Consider the following 25,364-nt stretch of genomic DNA (forward strand, 5'->3'; position numbering starts at 1 on the left):
GTTCACAATTCCCTTCTCTGAATTCCACAGATATTTTCAGGTTGCCAAAGCCATGAGTTTCTTCAAGGCAGAGAAATGGTCCACAAATTACCAAGAAAAGAAACCCAGTGATTTTCAAGACTACCCTGAGGCCTTGCCTGAGGTTGGAGGGCATCTTATGTTCTAGACGCCTCCTCTTGGGATTGGATGTGTTGATCTAGGATTTCAAAGTTCTCAGTAACTGAGTGTGGACACAGTAGACTTTGGTTAGTGGAGCGCGTTTGGTACAGCTCCCTCCTCTGATACGTTGGGATCTGCACCACGAAGCCCACGGTGTGGCTGACAGAACCCCCGGGATGTCAGAGATGAGCTCTTTGTGAAGCACATTTGGACATGGAACACTGGAATCACCTAGACAAAGGGAAGGCCCCTGCTCGCTACACCCGCCTCTTACTCCAGTGAACCCTAGGCTGTATGTCCGGCTCCTCAAATCACAGCGCTCAGGATAACCAGGCAAACAGTCTAGGGGTCATGACAAAGGAAAAGCAGATCTTGATCACTTTAGAGCTTTATATCTAGACTTTAACACTCAGCAAAAGGCCCTCGAGGTAGCCAGACGTGTGCCTAAGGCTCTGGTCCCTGGTGCCTCAGCTCTCAGTGTAAGCCTTGAGTGCCTCCACGAGAGCCCAGACACTGGGGCATCTATCTTCATGCCCCTCCCTGAGGGGGCTATGACCAGGTTTATCCCCCCAAATGACAGATGCTCCTTTAGCCCCCGATCTGGGAGAATTCCTCTCCTCCTCTCCTCACCGTGGGTGGTCGTCCTGTCAGCTCCCCCAGTTTCTGGCTCAACAATCTACGTGCCTCTTGGAATTTACTGTCCAGGGCTGGAGAAAGGGTCCCCACCAGACCCAAGATCATGTGGCTCTGCAGAAAGTCCCTGTGGAGAGAAAAGAGACCCACAATATACCCCCGGGCTCTGGGGAAACCACCAGAAAAGCTTCCCCTTGTATAGGTCACCTTGATACTCCCGGGGAAGCCCTTCTCTGTATTTATAGAGAATAACTACTTCACATGTGAACACGTCAAGAAGGGCTTTTCTTTACCTTTTTTTTTTTTTACCCTAGTTTAAAAATACTTTATTGCTAAAAAATTCCAAAACAATTAAAGTATCATCAAAGTTCACTGATCACAGATCACTTTAACAATTAAAATAATACTGAAAAAGGGTGAAATGTTGCAAGAATCACCCAAATGTGACCCAGAGACATGAAGTGAGCAAATGCTATTGGAAAAATGGTGCCCACAGACTTGCTTGACACAGGGTTGCCACAAACCTTTCCTTTGTAAAAAACCACAGCCTCTACAAAGTAAAATACAGCGAAGCAAAATTAAATGTTATCAACTATAGTCACCATGTTGTACATTAGATCCTGAGACTTTGTTCATCTTACAACTGAAGGTTGGTACCCTTTCAGCGACCTCTCCCTATTTCCCCACCCTTCAGCCCCTGGCAACCACTGTTCAAAACTTTTGTCAGTTTTAAGGAGAGCTTTTCTTGATGTGGATTGGGCTGGAGTGGAGAATGATAGAAGAAAGAACCAGATGAAGAGGCGGACCTCTCAAGTCACAGCGGGGGAAGGATCTGGGTTAGTTGAAGGCTGGACTTAGATTCAACCAAACAGATTCAGCTACTTCCACAACCAAGAAACCTCAGTTCATCTTAAGATGCATCTTCTAAGAGCAGCAAAGCTGGGATCCAGGACCTTTCTCTGCCCTGCTGGCAACTCTCTCACCGGGTTTGATCTGTATCCTTACATAGACCTGCTCCCACCTGTGTGAATGGTTGTTTGCTTCTCCTTGAAAGAATTTCTAGACGTTGCTGCCACTGAGTTACTATGAAGATGGGCTTTGAGCCCAAGGCCCTGGAAGGAAGTCACTGCCTCCAAGTGATGGCCACACAGTATCAGGGACAGCAGTGAGCCCAACACGGAACCTCACTCTCCCTCCTCCCACCTTCCTCGACGTCCTGATCTTTCCCACAGGGCCCCAGAATCCTCTCACTACAGATGAGAAACAGCCTCTCCCCCAGGTTCTTCCCAGCCTTCACCTCCTCCATCTACTCATCCCATGTACCACCTCCTCCCACCCACACCCCTCAGCTGCTGACAAGACATAAACGCCCAGCTGTCCTCAGCAACTGGGCTTCGAGCATCTCCCACAGCCCAGAGGTTCTTCACAGGCTGGGTGCTACTCCCAGCAAACCCCATGTCTTGTCAGATACCTGGATCCCTCATTTCGTGTGTGTTTCCCTACCCCATGCCCCTCAAGCCCCTCTTCCTGTTTCCACCATGTCTTCCTGGGCCGTCCATCCCACCCCCTCTCTGCCCCCATATGGCCCCAGATCCCTCCCATCTTTCTGCAAGGCCCTTACTAGCCTGCATTCTCCAGTCTTCTTTGTCCCTGAGACCTCCAGTCCTCAGACCCTCTTTCCATCACCCTCCCACGTGGGGCAAACCTGTGCTTCGACAGCTGCTTTTCAACCAGTTGCGACATGTTTTTCAAATACTCCAGGTCATGGACTGCGACGGGATGAGAGGGGCTCAGGGACATTGGTGCGAATGTCGCTTGCAAGCAGGACAACCAATCGATGGCAGGGGCCATTTCCTTAAAGGAGGGATACGGAGGCTTGGGGGGACAGGAAAGGAGGAGAGGGGGCATGCCCTCCCTCAGGTCGGAAAGGGAGTGGGGAGGGGGGTGGTTGAGGGAAAGGATGGAGCCGGGAAAGTTAGGGATGGAATGGAATTAAGGAAATAAGGAGAAAGAAGACAAGAAGGTCAAGAAAGTTTGGGAGCGAGACCCTCATGCCCATCTGCCTCCGGTCCCTGGTTCAAGGTACCTGCAGTTGGTCAATCGTGACCATCTGGAAGAGCTTTCCCTGTGCCTGCTGCTGCTCCGGGGTCCTCAGAAACTGGTACAGCTGTGAGTTAATGGAGATGGAAAAGGAGGCGTGTTCTCCCACCTTGTTTGGGTCTCCTCCCAGCAAGGTTCCCAGGCGATTCAGGTAAGTCAGGTATTCCCGCAGGATCTGGGGGAGAGGCAACCTCAGTCACAGCCACCATCGGCCCCTGCCTTTCTCTAGCACAAGAGGTCAGGACCTTAGTCCCCAGTGCCATCTTACCTGGGCATAGTTCATTTCCTGCTTTTGCTTGAGGGGAACGTCAAACTCTGGCTGGTCTATCTGGACACAAGAGAGACTGAGAGATGTGGGGAATGTGGAGGAAGGAGAGGACAGGTGTGGGGAGATGGGGATTCCTCAGGAAGATGGCCCCAGGAGATGGACTAAAGGGGGCACAGAGGAGGAGCCAGAGAGCAAAGAAAGGCAGGGATTGGGGGCGAGGGACATGGGGGAAGAGTACAGACATGCAAATGTGCAAAGAAGGTATTTCAACCAGTGTGGGGGTGCTCAGCAAGAGAGAAGCATGATAACCCATGTCCTGTAGGGAATCACTGTCTGTGCCAGGGCCAGGTCTAGGGTAAAGGGAGTGAGATACCCGTCTCAGGTGCAAAATTTGAGAGGCACTGAAAACTCAGTAATCAAGATCGATAATATCTTAATTGAAATTTTAAAAATCTAAATTAATGCTAAAAATCCCCACAAAATAAAATAGCAAAACTTTGCTCATCATGTATTTTCCCCAAAAGTCCACAATGTATTTTTGATCATTTTTTTTTTAATTGTAGATGTTTCCCCAAAAGTCCGCAACAGAGTTTTGATCCATTGTTTTTTCAAAAAAAAAATCCACGATGAACAAAAATTTGATATTTTGTTCATCATGGATTTTTGCATTGATTTTGACATTTTAAAAAATATTTATTGAAATACTATTTATCTTGATTAGTGAGTTTTGGTACCCTCTTAAATTCTGCACCCCAGGCAAGTAGCCCACTACCCTCACGTGCTTCACCCTACTTCTGACATCGGTGTGTCCTTGTTTCTATCCCGAAGATCTTTGCTCTCACGTTTTTTGTTTTACTTCTCCGACTTCAATATCCTACTCCCACCTGGAGCTATATACTTTTCTGCTATCTTGAATAAAGCTTTCACTTGACTCCTTTGTCACATTTTCTGTCCAAACTTTAAAGAACTAAAAGTCATCTATGCCTTTGCTTCAGCTTCCTTACCTTCCTCCTAACTCCATAAAATCTGAGTCCATTTCCATGACTATTTTGATGCTATGTCTAGAAGGTTTCCAATGGTGTCTTCTCATTCCTTATTTTCTAAGCTCAGAAGTCTCTGAAATCAAAGATAACCCCTCCCTCCTGAACTGGTCTCTCCCCTGTCCTTGTGGCTCAGCTGAGCTGGTCTGACTCCCACCTCCTGACCGTTCTTACTCTTCTCCGGCACCACCTCATCAGGGTGCTCCCTCTGTAGTTCACTCTCTCTACCTGTATTTCCCCTCAGAGACCATTCAGTCTCAAGGTGATGGGAACCACCCTCCTCCCATTCACACCAAACCAACACCGTGGGGTCACTGTCTAGTCTCTCCATTTCTCTTATTGATATTCAGTCAGTCACCAGGTCCTGTCGAATCATCATGGACCATCCATCACCACTAGGACGAGGATGTAGGTAGTTGCCTACATCCTCATGCCTGGCCTCACTTTCCATTTCTGCCACAATCATCTTAGTTCAGAATCAAGGTGGCTCATCTAGCTGCCTCAGCACCTCTAGGTTGACCTCAAAAACCGCTGACTGTACTTGGGCTCTATGTACAACCATCATATTTGAAAGGCCTCTGTAGCTCTTTTTTTTCTATTATGTCAAAAGTTATCACCTCAGTCCAGTGTCGTAGGCCGGGAATAATCAGTCTCAACTTCATGTCTTCAGCCTTACTTTTACCTTCCACTGCACCCCACCCCTACCCGCAAATCCTCTGTTCAACAGACCAGCCTCCTTGCTGACCCCACAGAGGGGTCACACCATTCCAGGCTCTTCCCTTAGCTCAGGACTTCCCCGCAGCCCTTATAAGGCCCTTTAGCTTCACTGTCAGCTGTACGAATCAACCAGGCCTCAGGGCTCAGCCCACACTCTCCCTCCTTTGAGCTTCTCCTTAACCATTTCAGGTCTTAACCAATTTCCAAAGGCCACACCAGTTAAACTCTTCAGCACACCCTTTAGAACTGAATTTGAGAATGCCTCGTGTGCATTATCAGTTCTTGTATATTCATCCTCATATAATTTCGTGGCATTTTTCAGAGTAGGGGCCAAATATATAGGGTCACACTGCCTACCACAATACCGATGCCTCCAAGGTTTTAATTTTTTTTACCCGCTCAACAAACACCTGGTGTGGGCCTCTAGATGCCTGGCCCTGTGCTAGGTCCCGAGGACCTGAGCTGAATAAGCTGTGGGCCTGTTCTTAAGAGGCTCAGTCTTCAACACAGTGCTAAATGATGAGATGACAGGAAATGGGAGAACAGGGGGGTTCACCTACATCTCAGCCGGGGTTTCAGTGAAGATTTCCTGGAAGGGACAGTAATCAAGGCCAAAATTTGAAAAATATGTATGAGTTTTTGCATAGCGTTGCAGGCAAAGGGAGCCATGTATGCAAAGAACTGAAGAATATCCTTGGAGCTGTAAGTGAGCGAGCATGGCTTGGGGTATAAGGAGGAGATAAGGCTGGAGGAGTTTGTAAGGGTCAGACTTGCAAGGCTTTGCTAAGGATTAAGAACCAGATCCTGATGACCTAGTGAGCCATTTAAGGCATTTAAACAGAGACAACAGCATAATTAGCTCTTGGTTTAGAAAGGTCCCTCTGGGGAAAATGAAAACTAAATGATAGGAGGGCAATACTGGAGACAGGGGAACTAGCTGAGAGACCCTGAGGGTGATTCAGAGAAGCAACAAGGAAGACCAAGACTCCTTCTGTCTTCCCAGAACTGGCCCTGCTGCTCCTTTCCCTAATCTCACCTAAAGTCCCTGGTTCTCACATCAATAATTTCCCTAAAGATAAGTCTCTTCCCTGGATTGCACATTTTTCCTCTCAGAGGAAATCTGAGTCAGGCCCAGGTTTTACTGCATTTTTTTGACAGTGCCTCCCTCACCTGGATGACTGGCGTGTACGGAGGGGTGGGAAGAGGTCGCAAATAGGCTCTGAAGAATGGGAAGTGACCATATTGACTCATCAGAAGGCTCAGAGTTCGGTTAAAGTCTAAGGGAGTCCAATTACCGGAGATTGGCCAGCCTCCAAGCTGGGAAGAAGAGAGAGAGGGCTCAGCACAGGGACAGTCTCTGAGACCAACCCCGCCACCACCACTGCTACTTCCTGACCTCTACTCTGAGCCCCTTAACCCCTTTAGGGCTCCACCTCTATCCCTCTTTCCCTACCCTCACCCAAGGTCCTAATACATCCACAGGCCATTGCCATCTCCGTCTCCCTCCCAAATCCCTAGGAAAGAGACCCATCCTCTAGGGGGAAAAAATGGCAGCCTTGAACATACGTTGGTCCTGAGTGTTATGCATCCAGAAAAGTTGATGCCCCAGGTCTCACCTCCTCAATAACTTGTCTGAGGGGACCAGCCCCTGCAGCCTCAATGGCACCTGTGTCCATGCAGGAGTTGTAGAATTGGAAGGCTTTCTCCTCCCCAGAGAAGTCCAGGCGCCAGGAACCTGGGGCTTCTAGAAAGGAAATGTGGGAGAATTAAAGGAGTGGGGCAGCAAGGAAACCAGCCGGGAAGGTGGGAGACAGAAAGGTTATAGGAAAAGGAAGACTTCCAGGGATAAGGAGGGAAGGGGAGAAAGAGAGGGATGAGGAAAACTGGGAAGATGGGATGAGCTGGATCAACTTGATGGAAGAAAAAGAGCTGGGAATGGGAGCACGGAGAAGACAGTGAGGAAGGTAAAGGAAAGGTGAGGGAATTCCCTGGCGGTCCAGTGGTTAGGATTCCACACTCTCACTGCCGAGGGCCCGGGTTCGATCCCTGGTTGGGGAACTAAGATCCCACATCCCACAAGCCGAGCAGCGCGGCCAAAAAAAAAAACAAAACAAAAGGAGGAAAGGTGAGAAAGGAAATAAAGACGAAAAGACAGGGAAGGAAATAAAAGAGATGGAATAAGTAGAGTATGGAAAAAGGAGAAAGTAGAAATGAGAGGCAGGAGGGAGATGAATGAAGGAATTAGAAATATTGGGGAAATCAGAGGACTTCTGAGGGATCGGAGAGAGGAAAGCTCATGAGGAAATGTTTAGCAAAGAGAAAAAATAGGGGCAGGCTCCCCTAGTCTGGACTCTCCCCTCTCTTTGATCCCAGGAAACAAACAGACAAACAAACACAGGACAATAAGCCAAACACAAACCCATTTGAATCCTCCACCTTCTAATATCTAACACCTCTCCCTCAGTCCCCCTGACATCCTTTCATTCTATCATGGGCAGCAGAATTTGTCCGAAGCGTATTTTTTCTTTTCATCTCCGTACCTTAAGTGAAAGCGTGCCCCTCTACCATGCAGGGAATACCCACCTCCACTTTTTTCCCATCAAAAGAAGGAGGGCAAAGGGATACATTTATTTCTTCCAGATTCCAATTGATACCGTCAACAGGTTCTCTGGGTTCCCATATGCAGGAAATGCATTCCTTTTGTTACATGCTTACTCCCAAATCCTCGCCACCATCCACCAACTTCCTGGGACCAACTTCCTACTTCCTATGTGGCCTTGGTTCCTCCCTCACAGTTTTCCTCTCAGTTCTTTTCAACACAGTCACCATCTACAGGAATCTTCTTACCTCCAGGTTTTTTAACTTGGTCCTCCTCTCCCTCCAGCATCTCTTCTGTGCCCATCTATATTCATTCATTTACACACAACCCAATAAAGACCCCTTCATCACTTCTCGCCCACTACGCCACTTCTTTCCTCCCACCATCATCTCCAATCGCTCATCTCCATCATCCCAATTCAGTTTCTTCCAGTTCAACTTGCACACCATGGTCCAAGGTTTCAGGGAGAACAGGATATAATGGTGAGAAGAGGGGGGTCTGGGAAGCGATGGGAGGGAGAGAATAACACTGACAAGGGCGCATTAGGAGACAAGAAGGGTTTGAAGGCTGGACAATGAGAGTGATGGAGAGAAAGATTAAAGTGCAACAGGTGTTGAGGAGATGCCAGTGTGGGAAGACACCTGGCATAGGGTAGAAATTGAAAATTTAAGGGAGATAACACAGAAGATGGAACTTGGTGAAAGGGAGAACTTGGAGAGAATGGAGCAATCGTGGATAAATGGGAAAGGAGAGAGGATAGGGATTAGGTAAAGAAAAGATGAAGGGAGGGACAAGAAGAGATGGAAGAGAGGTGGTACCTGCGGTGAAATGTACGGTGATGGTGAAGCAAACCTAGCAGTTCCCTGAGAGCCAATGGAGGACGGTGCAAACCAGGTGTTCCACAGGCACACAGGCTTGGAACAGTTGTGATCATTCTAGGCTCAGCGGCACCCACGGCAAGAGAATCTTCCACCCTGATTTCCTTACCCAGTATTCTCTGAAGTCGGTGCTTGTTCTCCTTTGCAAGAGCCTGAAAAGAACTAGTGGTCCTGTTGGTGTTTCCACAGGCAAAGCTAAAGAAATCAGTGCAGGGGGCCACACTGGTGTTTCCAGAGGCCAGGTAAAGACTCAGGAGGTCCCGACACACAGGCGTCTCACAGTGGGCTGTGGGGAAAAGCTCAGAGCTGGGAAAGAGAAAGTGATGAGGGCTCCCCCAAGGGGCTAAGCAAAGGAATGTCTGGTGAGGGAAAGGGACAGAGATCCTGGTGAGGAGGAAACGGTCTGACTGGAGACCAGGAGCGTGATTCAAGGGGGAAGAGGTCGGGAACCCGGGGCCCCGGAGGGTCAGGATGAGTGGCAGTTAAGTCAGTGGACACAGAGCCTCAGGATGATGGATGGACGGATGGGGTCCAAGAATGAGGGAGGGCTGAGTGGGTTGTGGGAGATCTAGGATCTTGCTTACCAGGACCACAGCCCTGGAAAACGTAGCCCCAAAGCAGCAGAGAACCACCAAGGATTAGACTGAAAAGCAGGACTGTCATTAGCGCTCGCCTGGCCATCGCCCACTGTCCGCCCTGTACAGTGGGCAGCCCCTCTTCTGGAGATCTCTGCGCAGAGAACCAGGAGGTGAAAACCACGAGATGGAGAGGATTGGGAGAGGGGTGGGGAAAGGGAGGGGGAGAAGAGAAAGAAGGAACGGTTAGTGCTAGGGCCCCTTTGTATGGAGATAACACCCCTCATTATCCCGAACCCAGCCCTCTTTGGACCCCTGGGAGCTGGCAGGGTTGTCATAAATCTGCCCCACACAGGTCACAGAGGTCACTTACCTCCCGTCTCCTGCGAGGCCCCGCTCCACTTGCTGGCTCAGACCCCATGGCTCTCCCCCACTCGTCTCCACCCTCCTGAACTGAATGAGGAGGAGGGAGGACAGAGAAGCTGGTTCAGGAAGGGGGGACATTAAAGAGAGTTATATCAGGCCATTTTGACACCTCCTCCCCCATACACACACACACACACACACACACACACACACACACACACACACACACACACACAAACACTTGTGTATCTGCACGCCAGGGCAGTGTTCCCAGAAGTGCTTCAGAAGGAACCTCTCCCCTAAAGGTATCCCTAACCTCCCTCCCTCGCCCGTCACCTCCCTCTCCTTCACCGTTCCTATTCTCCAAGCCTCACATCCCTCCTCTCCAGGGGCAGGCAGGGCGCTCACACACACCATCCAGCCCCACCTCCCGCCCTAGGCATCTGACTCCAAAAGGGAACGGCTTTCTCCAGGGGACTTGCCGTCTGTCTGGCCTTTTCTCTGGCTCCCAGAATCCTTCCTGGTCCTGCTCTAGGTGCTGAGCCTGAGGACGGGGATTCAGGAAACGGCCTCCCTCCTACCCCACCCCAGTTCCTTTTTCCTGGAGAAAGGGCGCTTCTGCCACCTGGTGCCCCTGTGCCGCTCACAAGCCATTGGCCTCTGGGTGGAGCCTCTTTATCAGTCAGGAGACACCCCAGCCTCTCCTCCCCCTTTATCTCAGCCTCTCAGAGGAGACGAGGGAGGGAGACTTCACTCCCCAAGCAGTCTTGCCCTGGGTGGCTCCTCTTGCCCTGCTCTGTGCCTCTGCTCACAGAGTTTCTTTATTTCTGAAATATTCTTTCTTCTCTCCTTTCTTCTATGATTGAAACCTCTTGAGTCCTTCAATTCTCAGGTCAAATGCCACCTTCCCTGGGAGGTCTCCCTGCTCCACGCCCATTCCCCCTGCTCCCAAGCATTCCTGATGTCTTCCCTGGTGTGTCAGAGCCCTGCTGGCTGCAGGCAAAGCAGTCCATGAAAAAGCCCAACAAACTAGGACATCTGCTAATTACTAGCCCTGTGACAATGAACAAGCCACTTAAACTCTCAGGCAGGTAAGTTTTGTCTTTTGGAAAATGAGGATGATATTTGCCTTTGAATATCTCACACGGTCTCATACCTTCTACAAAGAGTAAAGTGTGGACAAAGAATGTCGCCTGTCATCTTAGTAAACAAAGGTTGTTACAGCCATAAAGCCATTAGCTACTGCAGCCGGCCCAATGGTGCATGCAGAGAGGACTCAGGATGGGGAAAAACAGGATCCTGGCCCTAGATAGTAAAGTGCGTATGAAAGGAATAATTTCTATAAGTCCAGACTCTTGCATCTTCCCATACATAGAAAGGCACTAAATTCATTAACTTGAGATGTCTGGTTTTTCTTTAATTAGCAGTAAAACTCCTATATATCCTGGCTCCTCCCTTACCTCTTTGGAACAGTCCCTGAGAGCTGAGAGGCTGTACCCTGGGCTTAAGTCCTCAGTAAGTCCATTAAGTAAAACATAATTCTCAACTTGTAGGTTGTGCATTTTTTTTCAGTCGACAGAGGCATGACTGACCCTCTAGTTCTATTACCCAGGTGGCTTGTATCTTCATCTCCCTGTTGACTGCAAACTCTTTGGTAGCAGGGTCAATGTCCCTTTTTCCTTCACACCCACCTAAGATGTTTCATAAATACTTGTAGGAATGAATTGCATTCTAAGCCAGAAATTCTCTTTCCCACATCATACTGAGTCCTCACCTGGGGTCTTAGCACATTTCTGAAAGAAAGTATTTCACCTCTGTCCCTTGTTTCCCCATCTCAGGCAAAATGGAACTTACTAGGATAGTCACACTAATGATACCTTGACAGTATTTCCCCATCAGCACTGTGCTATGGTGCACTTGCTAGGATGGGGAAAGGACGGCTCTGTGGCTGGAGAAGAGGAATAAAGCTCCTATGCTGATGGGCGGCATATTGTAAAGCATCATGAGAGTCGGTGAAGAAAAGGCACGACTTCACACGTTAGAATAAAAAGGGACTGAAGGATTTGAGGAAGAGTGTGACATAATGAAAATAATATCTGCAAAAGGCTGGTGTGGTCCTGGGGATCTGGATTGATTAGATAAAAGACAAGAGAAACAGTGCTGGTTCGGTGGTACAGGAGTGATGAAGTGCTGCCTGGCCCAGGGTGAGGGCAGAGGGAGGGAAATATATGGAAAGAAAACACTTATAGAGGAAAATAAAGTCACGGAAACCGATTGAAGGGGGGTGGTGTATAACAGCCGCAAATGAGCTTCCGAGTTTATTTCTGGATGTCTAGGAGAAGAGTGACGCCAGTTGGTTAAGCACGGAGAGCAAAATGATGATTCAGGATTTTAGAGGTTTCTGCTCTGTTTGGATACAAATCCATCGTACCTTCTCTATTCCCTTCTCCAAAAGTCCAGTACTCTACCCATGGACTTCTAGCGTCCTTCACACCTACTCCCCTCCCCACTCCTTTTCCACCAACCAAGTCCTCTGGGCTGAAGTTTCTCTAGGAAAATGATAACAGGGACAATTCCGATTGGATAAGAGCAAGTTGAGGCACAAGTGCGCTGTGGGACGTCAGCCCTGTAAACAGCCCCCCTGGCCTGGGCTTAGGCTCTGAGCCAACCGTGGAGATACAGCCGTCAGGCCACCCCTCCCTACCCTGCTGCCACCTAAAGGCAGAGTAACCCCTGTTCTGGTTGCTGCCTCTGGAGCAGGAGGCCCCTTATCTCCCACGTCCTGCTCTGCAGCGTCATCGCCACCGCAGCCATTCCCAGTCCCACCAAGCGCCTCCACGCAGCCCTGAGGCAGCTCCAGCTCGCAACCAACCCCGGGCTCAGGGAGCAGACACACACTTATCTTCGCAGACACTGCCTCCTGCTTGCTCTCACTGTTTTGTCCAGTCCATTCTAAGCCCAGGATCTTTTGTTTGATACCATAATGATGTCCAAATAATAAGAGCATTATTTATAACAAAATATTTACTGACTACTTCCTATGGTGCAGGGACTACCATAAATGCTTTGTTTACCTATATTTTTCCATTCTGTCTTCACAGTAATTCTATGAAGGAGATAAGATCTATTTTCCCCAGTTCACAGATGAGAAAACAGAGCTACATGGAAGTACAGTAAACCTACCCAAAGTTATAAAGTCAGTAACCATCAGAGCTGGGAATGGAACCACAGCCTTAACAATTGAACCTCTTGGTCATTAAGATTCCGTTTTTGGAAGTCTCTTCCTAGTCGGTCTTCCTTTGTCTAAACTCTTTAAACTATCCTTCATGGCTTGACCTTGTTCTGTGACTGCCTTGGGGGCTGTTATTCTCCAAACACTCAAACATCTAATTTCCCCTTTTGAAGATTGTGGCCTTTGTTGTCTGTCCACAATCAGCTACCATCTACAGTGGTTAAGGTATCAAAATCAAGAATGGACCGTTTATCTACCTATGGTGGCACTCTCAGGTGTACACATCTAAGATCACTTGATTTTGGTGATAACAACTAAGAAGCTACCTCCTAAGGGCAATAAACCTGGTTCTGAATGAGCCACAGGAGGCCTTGATGTCACAGGCAATGCTGGGGATTGACAAGATGAGGAAGAAAGAGATTCCTGGGTCAGTCTGGGGGCATTCTAACTGCTCTTTCAAAAGAAGCCATATTGAGAGGTGGGGATCACGTTTGGGAAAGAAGAATTTATGACTTTTGAAACAGTTCCAGCGGCAAGTGATGGAATGCTCTTAATATTTTAATTTGCATATATACTTTTTCTTTTATAGATATAAGACTAAAATACATAATCCCTGTTCAATTAAATTAGTAAATCAACCAAAAATATATTTAACAGCAATAGTTCGGTTGGTACTGAATATGGAAAAAACTTGAAAGTAATGCCCCAAAGACTGAAGTTTCAAATGTGTACATCAACACGTCTCAAAAGGAGGATACTTGTCCTTTACTTTTCTTAGTATTTTTTTTCCAAGCCACCACTCTCTTCTTCCCAATCCAACAGGTGTCCAGGGCAATACTCTGAAAGCAGGAGACTCCAATTGACACAGGTATCAATTCAATGTATGTGTCCTCAAAAAGAATTTGCATAAGATCTTGCTAAATCTACTGTCTTAGTCAAATAATGCCATAATAATGCCTTGTAACATACCACTCAAAACTCAGTGGTTGCAAAAACAAGCATTTCTTCTCATGATCAAAGATCTGTGTGTCGCCACCTGTTCCACTGATGTAAGCTGTGTTCGTTTGTGCTTTGGGCTGCATTTGGGTGGGCCTGGATCTAGGCATTAGGTTCCTGCAGGTCTGTTGCATGTGTGTTTCTTCCAGGGCCCAGGCTGAAGGGGCAGAAGCTAAGCAAGTCATGTTTTCCCATAAAGAATCACCAGAGTGCAAGACTAAAGCCAAACCATGCAAGTAATTAAGACTCAGTTTTTATCATGTTCACCAGTGTTCCATTGGTCAAAGTTAATCACATGGCTGAAGCCAACGTCAACGGACCAGGAGAAGAACACTTTCCTCATAGGAGGGGAAAAGTAGTGATTATTTGCTAAATAATAAATCCAAACCATTGCACCTACGTCATTGAAAACCTTACATACTCTCCAGCTAGTGTGAGGGGTTTGGTTCACCTGTGTGGTAGCAGAAATATTAGCACCCTAGGTGAGACCAGCAAAAATCTACACAGAAAAGAAATGGCAGGAACCCAAATGGTTCAGCGTTCTATGTGAGGAAAGCCCACAGATCTTTACGTCACACAGATGGTGGCCTTTGTTTCATCTGCCCTCAGGCACTGCAGGGCATCTCAGGGCATGTGGCAATGTGGCATCCCCTCATCTATGAACCTTTACACTAGGCTGTCCACTCATGCAAATGTCATAATGCCACCCTACTTCTGCAGAAAAAAATTTTTTCCAAAACTCTTACCAATTTAATATTGAACTTGACCACTTAATTTCTTCCTGGTTCTCCTGCTGACTCTCGGCTCTGTCCCCTCTTTTAGGCCTAGCACACATCCTTCACAGTTGATGCCTGAGCTTGTTTACGCAGATTTAAGTTTGTACACACTGTGAGGATTCTGGCTTACACTCATGCCTTGGATCTTCAATTCCCGGCAGAATCAGGAAAGGTCCTATAATCCAGCTCCATCCCACAGAGTTTATTCTCAATCTCCAACACTGGCTGGATAGTACCCCAGGTGAACCATAAATGGGGATTACAGGTGGTGGAAATCCTTTGGAAACCATGAATAGAAAAACTCCAAAATCAAGGCTAAGTCATTGGTAAGATGTGTTGAGTTCAAGAATTAGAGATAGAATGAAGCTGCCAGGGGCTGGCAAGGAAACTAGGCTCCAGAAAACAGTATCCGTATGGTAAGCCCTGAAAGGTGGTTTTTGGTTTTTTTTCTCTTTTTGTAATGCAGGTGCCTGACTTAAGCTTAGATTCCCTAGGCGTCCATTTCAAAGAGGCGTCCACTTCAAAGCCAAATATCACCAGCCATAGATAAAGGGCCAGGTTGCCTCCCCCACTGAGGCTGCTTTGTATTAGAGATCGTGGTTGATTTCAGTAACCGACCATTTGGGCTACTTGTTTTTTTCCTCTTCCCATGCTTTAAGTTCCTGCTCTTATGTTTTAAATTCACCAACAAAGAGCGAGCCACAAAACCCTAGGCCCTCACCCTCAACCCCAATAAAAGCAGAACCCCAGGGCCTTGCGTTCTCTCTCCCTAGCCTCGACCTCCCTGTGTGGCCCCGGGTGTGCTGTGTAATTTCCAGGTCTTGTAAGTAATAAAACGTTATGTTTTTCAGAGCTTTCTGATGGTTATTGCTAAAGGCCATCTTGCAATCATAATAAGAACCACCAGAGCTGGTCCAACCACAACATTACTTATTGATAGGCGGGGACAACACAAAAGAGTATCTAACTTCAGAGCCTGGGGAAATTTGCATAGATAGCAATCAGCTGTGTGTGTTCTCTTTGGTGTCCAAAGAATCACCTTTGCCTGGCCTGATGCCCTGATTCAGTTTTGCTTTGTTTTATTTTTCTTCCAGTTTTATTGAGATATAACTGACATACAACACTATATAAGTTTAGGGTGTACAACGTAATGATCTGACTGACATACATCATGAAACGATTATCACAGTAAGTTTAGTATCTCAGTTCTTTAATTTTGTATCTCACATAGATACAAAATTAAAGAAACAGGAAACAAAATTTTTCCTTGTGATGAAAACTGTTAGGATTTATTCTCCTAACAACTTTCAAATATTGCATTTTATGTAACATACAACAGTGTTAATTATACTTATCGTGTTTTACATCACATCCCTAGTTATCTTATAACGGGAAGTTTGCACCTTTTGACTGCCTTCCTCCAATTTTCCCTCCCCCACACCCCCACCCCAGCCTCTGGTAACCACAAACCCAATCTCTCTTTTTTCTTTTCTTTACATTTTTATTGGAGTATAATTGCTTTACAATGGTGTGTTAGTTTCTGCTGTATAACAAAGTGAATCAGTTATACATATACATATATCCCCATATCTCTTCCCTCTTGCGTCTCCCTCCCTCCCACCCTCCCTATCCCACCCCTCTAGGTGGTCACAAAGCGCCAAGCTCATCTCCCTGTGCTATGCGACTGCCTCCCACTAGCTATCTATTTTACATGTGGTAGTGTATATATGTCCATATATGCACTACCACTCTCTCACTTTGTCCCAGCTTACCCTTCCCCCTCTCTGTGTCCTCAAGTCCATTCTCTAGTAGGTCTGTGTCTTTATTCCCATCTTACCCCTAGGTTCTTCAGAACCTTTTTTTTTTTTTTTTAGATTCCAAATATATGTGTTAGCATACAGTATTTGTTTTTCTCTTTCTGACTTACTTCACTCTGTATGACAGACTCTAGGTCCATTCACCTCACTACAAACAACTCAATTTTGTTTCTTTTTATGGCTGAGTAATATTCCATTGTTTATATGTGCCACATCTTCTTTATCCATTCATCTGTCGATGGACAATTAGCTTACTTCCATGTCCTGGCTATGGTAAACAGAGCTGCAGTGAACATTGTGGTACATGACTCTTTTTGAATTATGGTTTTCTCAGGGTATATGCCCAGTAGTGGGATTGCTGGGTCATATGGTAGTTCTATTTTTAGTTTTTTAAGAAACCTCCATACTGTTTTCCATAGTGGCTGTATCAATTTACATTCTCACCAACAGTGTAGGAGGGTTCCCTTTTCTCCACACCTTCTCCAGCATTTACTGTTTGTAGATTTTTTGATGATGGCCATTCTGACTGGTGTGAGATGATATCGCATTGTAGTTTTCATTTGCATTTCTCTAATGATTAATGATGTTGAGCATTCTTTCATGTGTTTGTTAGCAATCTGTATATCTTCTTTAGAGAAATGTCTGTTTAGGTCTTCTGCCCATTTTTGGATTGGGATGTTTGTTTTTTTGATATTGAGCTGCATGAGCTGCTTGTACATTTTGGAGATTAATCCTTTGTCAGTTGCTTCATTTGCAAATATTTTCTCCCATTCTGAGGGTTGTCTTTTCATCTTGTTTATGGTTTCCTTTGCTGTGCAAAAGCTTTTAAGTTTCATTAGGTCCCATTTGTTTATTTTTCTTTTTATTTCCATTTCTCTAGGAGGTGGGTCAAAAAGGATCTTGCTGTGATTTATGTCATAGAGTATTCTGCCTATGTTTTCCTCTAAGAGTTTAACAGTGTCTGGCCTTACATTTAGGTCTTTAATCCATTTTGAGTTTATTTTTGTGTATGGTGTTAGGGAGTGTTCTAATTTCATTCTTTTACATGTAGCTGTTCAGTTTTCCCACCACCACTTATTGAAGAGGCTGTGTTTTCTCCATTGTATATTCTTGCCTCCTTTATCAAAGATAAGGTGACCATATGTGTGTGGGCTTATCTCTGGGCTTTCTATCCTGTTCCATTGATCTATATTTCTGTTTTTGTGCCAGTACCATACTGTCTTGATTACTGTAGCTTTGTAGTATAGTCTGAAGTCAGGGAGCCTGATTCCTCCAGCTCTGTTTTTCTTTCTCAAGATTGCTCTGGCAATTCAGGGTCTTTTGTGTTTCCATACAAATTGTGAAATTTTTTGTTGTAGTTCTGTGAAAAATGCCAGTGGTAGTTTGATAGGGATTGCATTAAATCTGTAGATTGCTTTGGGTAGTAGAGTCATTTTCACAATGTTGATTCTTCCAATCCAAGAACATGGTATATCTCTTCATCTATTTGTATCATCTTCAATTTTTTTCATCAGCGTCTTATAATTTTCTGCATACAGGTCTTTTGTCTCCTTAGGTAGGTTTATTCCTAGGTATTTTATTCTTTTTGTTGCAATGGTAAATGGTAGGGTTTTCTTAATTTCACTTTCAGATTTTTCATTATTAGTGTATAGGAATGCAAGAGATTTCTGTGCATTAATTTTGTATCCTGATACTTTACCAAATTCATTGATTAGCTCTAGTAGTTTTCTGGTAGCCTCTAGGATTCTCTATGTATAGTATCATGTCATCTGCAATCAGTGACAGCTTTACTTCTTCTTTTCCAATTTGGATTCCTTTTATTTCTTTTTCTTCTCTGATTGCTGTGGCTAAAACTTCCAAAACTATGTTGAATAACAGTGGTGAGAGTGGGCAACCTTGTCTTGTTCCTGATCTTAGTGGAAATGGTTTCAGTTTTTCACCATTGAGGATGATGTTGGCTGTGGATTTGTCATATATGGCCTTTATTATGTTGAGCTAAGTTCCCTCTATGCCTACTTTCTGCAGGGTTTTTATCATAAATGTTGAATTTTGTCAAAAGCTTTCTCTGCATCTATTGAGATGATCATATGGTTTTTCTCCTTCAATCTGTTAATGTGGTGCATCACATTGATTTGCGTATACTGAAGAAACCTTGCATTCCTGGGATAAACCCCACTTGATCATGGTGTATGATCCTTCTAATGTGCTGTTGGATTCTGTTTGCTAGTATTTTGTTGAGGAGTTTTGCATCTATGTTCATCAGTGATATTGGTCTGTAGTTTTCTTTTTTTGTGACATCTTTGTCTGGTTTTGGTATGAGGGTGATGGTGGCCTCATAGAATGAGTTTGGGAGTGTTCCTCCCTCTGCTATATTTTGGAAGAGTTTGAGAAGGATAGGTGTTAGCTCTTCTCTAAATGTTTGACAGAATTCGCCTGTGAAGCCATCTGGTCCTGGGCTTTTGTTTGTTGGAAGATTTTTAATCACAGTTTCAAGTTCAGTGCTTGTGATTGGTCTAGTCATATTTTCTATTTCTTCCTGGTTCAGTCTTGGAAGGTTGTGCATTTATAAGAATTTGTCCATTTCTTCCAGGTTGTCCATTTTATTGGCATATAGTTGCTGCAGTAATCTCTCATGATCCTTTGTATTTCTGCAGTGTCAGTTGCTACTTCTCCTTTTTCATTTCTAATTCTATTGATTTGAGTCTTCTCCCTTTTTTTCTTGATGAGTCTGGCTATGGGTTTATCAATTTTGTTTATCTTCTCAAAGAACCAGCTTTTAGTTTTATTGATCCTTGCTATCGTTTCCTTCATTTCTTTTTCATTTACTTCTGACCTGATCTTTATGATTTCTTTCCTTCTGTTAATTTTGGGTTTTTTTTTGTTCTTCCTTCTCTAATTGCTTTAGGTATAAGGTTAGGTTGTTTATTTGAGATCTTTCTTGTTTCTTAAGGTAGGATTGTATTGCTCTAAACTTCCAACTTAGAACTGCTGTTGCTGCATCCCATAGGTTTTGGGTTGTTGTGTTTTCATTGTCATTTGTGTTTAGGTATTTTTTGATTTGCTCTTTGATTTCTTCAGTGATCTCGTGGTTATTAAGTAATGTATTGTTTAGCTTCCATGTAATTGTATTTTTTACAGATTTTTTTTCCTGTAATTGATATCTAGTCTCATAGTGTTGTGGTCAGAAAAGATACTTGATATGATTTCAATTTTCTTAAATTTACCAAGGCTTGATTTGTAACCCAGGATATTATCTATCCTGGAGAATGTTCCATGAGCACTTGAGAAGAAAGTTTATTCTGTTGTTTTGGGATGGAATGTCCTATAAATATCACTTAAGTCCATCTTGTTTAATGCATCATTTAAAGCTTGTGTTTCCTTATTTATTTTCATTTTGGATGATCTGTCCATTGGTGAAAGTGGGGTGTTAAAGTCCCCTACTATGATTGTGTTACTGTCGATTTCACCTTCTATGGCTGTTAGTATTTGCCTTATGTATTGAGGTGCTCCTATGTTGGGTGCATAAATATTTACAATTGTTATATCTTCTTCTTGGATTGATCCCTTGATCATTAATGTAGTGTCCTTCTTTGTCTCTTGTAATAGTCTTTGTTTTAAAGTCTATTTTGTCTGATATGAGAATTGCTACTCCAGCTTTCTTTTGATTTCCATTTGCATGGAATATCTTTTTCTGTCCCCTCACTTTCAGTCTCTATGTGTCCCTAGGTCTGAAGTGCATCTCTTGTAGACAGCATATATATGGGTCTTGTTTTTGTATCCATTCAGCCAGTCTATGTCTTTTGGTTGGAGCATTTAATCCATTTACATTTAAGGTAATTATTGATATGTATGTTCCTATTACCATTTTCTTAATTGTTTTGGGTTTGTTATAGTAGGTCTTTTCCTTCTCTTGTGTTTCTTGCCTAGAGAAGTTCCTTTAGCATTTGTTGTAAAGTTGGTTTGGTGGTGCTGAATTCTCTTAGCTTTTGCTTGTCTGTAAAGGTTTTAATTTCTCTGTCAAATCGGAATGAGATCCTTGCTGGGTAGAGTAATCTTGGCTGTAGCTTTTTCCCTTTCATCACTTTAGATATGTCCTGCCACTCCCTTCTGGCTTGCAGAGTTTCTGCTGAAAGATCAGCTGTTAACCTTATGGGGATTCCATTGTATGTTATTTGTTGTTTTTCCCTTGCTGCTTTTAATATTTTTTCTTTGTTTTTAATTTTTGATAGTTTGATTAATATGTGTCTTGGTGTGTTTCTCCTTGGATTTATCCTGTATGGGACTCTCTGTGCTTCCTGGACTTGATTAACTATTTCCTTTCCCAAATTAGGGAAGTTTTCAACTATAATCTCTTCAAATATTTTCTCAGTCCCTTTCTTTTTCTCTTCTTCTTCTGGGACCCCTATAATTCGAATGTTGGTGCGTTTAATGTCGTCCCAGAGGTCTCTGAGACTGTCCTCAATTCTTTTCAGTCTTTTTTCTTTATTCTGCTCTGCAGTAGTTATTTCCACTATTTTATCTTCCAGGTCCCTTATCTGTTCTTCTGACTCAGTTATTCTACTATTGATCCCTTCTAGAGAATTTTTAATTTCATTTATTGTGTTGTTCATCATTGTTTGTTTGCTCTTTAGTTCTTCTAGGTCCTTGTTAAACATTTCTTGTATTTTCTGCATTCTATTTCCAAGATTTTGGATCATCTTTACTGTCATTATTCTGAATTCTTTTTCAGGTAGACTGCCTATTTCCTCTTCATTTGTTAGGTCTGGTGGGTTTTTACCTTGCTCCTTCATCTGCTGTGTGTTTTTGTCTTCTCATTTTGCTTAACTTACTGTGTTTGGGGTCTCCTTTTTGCAGGCTGCAGGTTCGTAGTTCCTGTTGTTTTTGGTGTCTGCCCCCAATGGCTAAGGTTGGTTCAGTGGGTTGTGTAGGCTTCCTGGTGGAGGGGACTAGTGCCTGTGTTCTGGTGGATGAGGCTGGATCTTGTCTTTCTGGTGGGCAGGTCCACGTCTGTTGGTGTGTTTTGGGGTGTCTGTGACCTTATTATGATTTTAGGCAGCCTCTCTGCTAATGGGTGGGGTTGTGTTCCTGTCTTGCTAGTTGTTTGGCATAGGGTGTCCAGCACTGTAGCTTCCTGGTCGTTGAGTGAAGCTGGGTCTTGGCATTGAGATGGAGATCTCTGGGAGAGTTTCGCCGTTTGATATTACGTGGAGCTGGGAGGTCTCTGGTGGACCAGTGTCCTGAAGTTGGCTCTCCCACCTCAGAGGCACAGCCCTGATGCCTGGCTGGAGCACCAAGAGCCTGTCCTCCACACGGCTCAGAATAAAAGGGAGAAAAAAAGAAAGAAAGAAAGAAAAAGATAAAATAAAATAAAATAAAGTAAAATAAAATTTAAAAGTTATTAAAATAAAAAACAAAAAATAATTATTAAAAAAGTTTTTTAAGTAATTAAAAAAAAAGAAAGAAAGAACAACCAAACCAAAGAACAAATCCACCAATGATAACAAGCGCTGTAAACTATACTAAAAAAAAAAAACAAAAAAAAAAAAAAAAAAAACTGACAGACAGAACCCTAGGACAAATGGTAAAAGCAAAGCTTTACAGACAAAATCACACACAGAAGCATACGCATACACACAAAAAGAGAAAAAGGGAAAAAAAAATGTGTATATATATATATATATATATATATATATATATATATATATATATATATATATATATATATATATATATCTCATTGCTCCCAAAGTCCACCTCCTCATTTTGGGATGGTTCATAGTCTATTCAGGTATTCCACAGATGCAGGTACATCAAGTTGTTTGTGGAGCTTTAATCTGCTGCTCCTGAGGCTGCTGGGAGAGATTTCCCTTTCTCTTCTTTGTTCGCACAGCTCCCGGGTTTCACCTTTGGGTTTGGCCCCTGCCTCTGTGTGTAGGTCGCCTGAGGGCGTCTGTTCTTCACTCAGGAAGGGGTTAAAGGAGCAGCTGCTTCGGGGGCTCTGGCTCACTCGGGCTGGGGGGAGGGAGGGGTACGGATGCGGGGCGAGCCTGCGGCGGCAGTGGCCGGCGTGACATTGCAGCAGCCTGAGGTGCGCCCTGCGTTCTCCCGGGGAAGTTGTCCCCAGATCACGGGACCCTGGCGGTGGCGGGCTGCACTGGCTCCTGGGAGGGGAGGTGTGGAGAGTGACCTGTGCTCGCACACAGGCTTCTTGGTGGCGGCAGCAGCAGCCTTAGCGTCTCATGCCCATCTCTGTGGTTCGCGCTGATAGCCGCGGCTCGCACCCGTCTCTGGAGCTCGTTTAGGCGGCGCTCTGAATCCCCCTCCTCGCGCACCAGGAAACAAAGAGGCAAGACAAAGTCTCTTGCCTGTTCGGCAGGTCCAGACTTTTTCCTGGACTCCCTCCCGGCTAGCTGTGGTGCACTAGCCCCTTCAGGCTGTGTTCACGCTGCCAACCCCAGTCCTCTCCCTGCGATCCGACCGAAGCCCGAGCCTCAGCTCCCAGCCCCGCCCGCCCCGGTGGGTGAGCAGACAAGCCTCTCAGGCTGGTGAGTGCTGCTCAGCGCCGAGCCTCTGTGCGGGAGTCTCTCCGCTTTGCCCTCCGCACCACTGTGGCTGCGCTCTCCTCCATGGCTCCGAAGATCCCCCCCTGCCCACCCCCCATCTCTGCCAGTGAAGGGGCTTCCTAGTGTGTGGAAACTTTTCCTCCTTCACAGCTCCCTCCCACAGATGCAGGTCCCATCCCTATTATTTTGTCTCTGTTTTTCCTTTTTTGTTTTTTGCCCTGCCCAGGTACGTGGGGAGTTGCTTGCCTTTTGGGAAATCTGAGGTCTTCTGCCAGCGTTCAGTAGGTGTTCTGTAGGAGTTGTTCCTCATGTAGATGTATTTCTGATGTATTTGTGAGGAAGAAGGTGATCTCCACGTCTTACTCTTCCGCCATCTTGAAGCTCCTCCTGCAATCTCTTTTTAAATGAGTTTGTTTTTGAAGTATAATTGACCTACAACACTATGTTAGTTCCTGTTCTACAACACAGTGATTCAATATTTCTATACATTTCAAAATGATCACCACGGTAAGTCTAGTTACCATCTGTCACTATGCAAAGACATTACATAGTTATTGACTATATCCCCATAATGTACATTTCATATGCATGACTCATTTATTTTGCAACTGGAAGTTTGTACGTTTTAATCTCCCTCACCTATCTTTTTCCTCCTCCCATCCTCCTCCCGTCAGGCAACCACCTGTTTATTCTCTGTATCTATAACTCTGTTTCTGTTTCATAATGTTTGTTCATTTGTTTTGTTTTTTAGATCCCACATATAGGTGACATCATACAGTATTTGTCTTTCTCTGATTTATTTCACTCAGCATAATACGCTCTAGGTCCATCCATATTGTCACAAATGGCAAGATTTCATTCTTTTCTTATGGCTGAGCAATACCCAATTGTGTATATATATACCACATCTTTTTTACTGATGCCCTGATTCTTAAGTTAGAGCATCTGCTACCCATATCATTCATTAGCTGTTGACTAACTGTATTGTCACCCAACAGGGGAAGTTTACTCTGAATTGGAATTGAGAATCACAGTCATATCTCCACCTGGGATGCTATTCCCTTTACTCTTTCTTTTCCTTTTTTCCCCCCTAAAATTCAGTTCATTCACTTACTTCTATTTAAACACATGCACATACACACACATAGAGCATCATCTAGGAAATATTATTTCCTGGATTGTAATTTTCTGTATCCTTTATTTTCAAAGGTCTACCTTTTCCTGGAACTGTTAAGACAGAGTGTTTTGGTCTTCTCTCCCTTTTTCCTTCCCAGCAGCAGGGCAATCAGTGGGATTGACATCTCAATGGGCCACACCTTTCCTGTGGTCTAACCTCCTCCGCCCCCCTTTTTCAGTCTTGGTTCTACCATTCTTCATCTGATAGCCTCAGTAAACATATTCAGTATATTTTCCAATAGAAATGATGTGATCTAGCATAAAGCAGAAATTTTAGCTCTAGACAGGCTGGAGTTAATTTGAATCTGGGTTCTACCAAATACAGTCATGTGATGTTGGGGAAAATCTCTTAATGAACCCGTACCCCTAATTTCTATGAAACAAAATCATCATACCTTCTATGACAGATTAGCATAAGGACTAAGTAAAGGAAGCCGTGTTTTGTACACTGCCTTGCAAATTGTAGGCCAAGAACAAATGATAGCTATCATCACTTGCATGTGTTTGTTTATATTGTTTCAGAGTTTCCAAGAGCAATACAATAGTATCATTTCATCTGTGCAGTAAAGAATAAATGATTCTGAACCTGGTTTTTCTACTTTTAGTTTGTCTCAGATCTCGATGGAATATCAGACAAGGCTAAGAATTTGCTGAGAGGTTGAGGACATTGGAGAATGTCTTCTTTAAAAAGAGTTTGGGGAGAGTGTGGGTTTTCCTTTCCCTCACCTCACCATGAATCGTGTTTACCACTCACTTTGAGCCTAATAAGGAGGTTCAAGAGAATGATTTGGAGAACTTGAGATACCAGGAAGTAGCAAATGACTTATGCCTGAAAATCTTAAAGACAAGAGAGTGTGGCTGGGTACCTGCACAGCAAAGCACACTGCCGTGGACACAAGATGCACCGCTACAGATGCGCGTATTCAGTACACTGTCTGTGCTCTGTGGATCCCGTGGAAAGGAGCTGGCCAGGAGCTGACGTGAAATGTACATGCTGCAGGGCTTCCTACCGGAAGAGAGGCCACCCAGAAGGAAGAGGCTGGACACGTGCCTTTGGAAGAAAAAAGTAAGGCAAATTTATGAAGGGCAAGCCAGGAGAAGCGTAATTCCATTTGGAGGTCTTGAGGCAGATGTTTCTAGTGAGAATAACTCTGAAGAGCCCACAAAAGAATCCACAAGAGAGACAACTTTGGATATCAGCCTCATCTAGAGGGCTCCGAATCAGATTAAAAGTGAATCCTTTTCCATCTCTTACTTCTCCTCTGTTCCCAAGCATCAACCTGGAAGGAACCAAAACTGCAGTTGCAAGTTAGAAAGGAGATCGGTGGAGAAGGAGAGATGCTGACCATGACCTGCATTTCCTATTGCAGCCGTCAAGCCTGAGACAAGTGCGAACTGGGGAAGGGGAAAAATTTTGAAAGCAACAAAAATCCAGAGTTTTGGTGGTAGATCAGACCGCCCTCGTTATT

The 25,364-nt window shown here is 44.7% G+C and overlaps 1 protein-coding gene across 1 annotated transcript in view; it reads right to left on the reverse strand.

The window, feature by feature from the left end:
* KEL (Kell metallo-endopeptidase (Kell blood group)) overlaps positions 1 to 24,891 on the reverse strand; it is a 35,599-nt gene extending 10,708 nt beyond the window's left edge. The window contains exons 1-10 of the mRNA XM_082400440.1: positions 24,762 to 24,891; positions 9,343 to 21,469; positions 8,979 to 9,123; positions 8,504 to 8,680; positions 6,534 to 6,661; positions 6,088 to 6,234; positions 3,161 to 3,220; positions 2,879 to 3,067; positions 2,498 to 2,646; positions 790 to 919 (exon numbers count right to left, since the gene is read on the reverse strand). Coding sequence (XP_082256566.1) covers positions 790 to 919; positions 2,498 to 2,646; positions 2,879 to 3,067; positions 3,161 to 3,220; positions 6,088 to 6,234; positions 6,534 to 6,661; positions 8,504 to 8,680; positions 8,979 to 9,123; positions 9,343 to 9,390 — 1,173 coding nt within the window. The 5' untranslated portion in view covers positions 9,391 to 21,469; positions 24,762 to 24,891. The remainder of the gene's footprint in view (positions 1 to 789; positions 920 to 2,497; positions 2,647 to 2,878; positions 3,068 to 3,160; positions 3,221 to 6,087; positions 6,235 to 6,533; positions 6,662 to 8,503; positions 8,681 to 8,978; positions 9,124 to 9,342; positions 21,470 to 24,761) is intronic.
* Positions 24,892 to 25,364: the final 473 nt, after the last annotated feature.

This window comes from Balaenoptera borealis (genome assembly GCF_965194805.1).
Source record: "Balaenoptera borealis genome assembly, chromosome: 7".
NCBI lineage: Eukaryota > Metazoa > Chordata > Mammalia > Artiodactyla > Balaenopteridae > Balaenoptera > Balaenoptera borealis.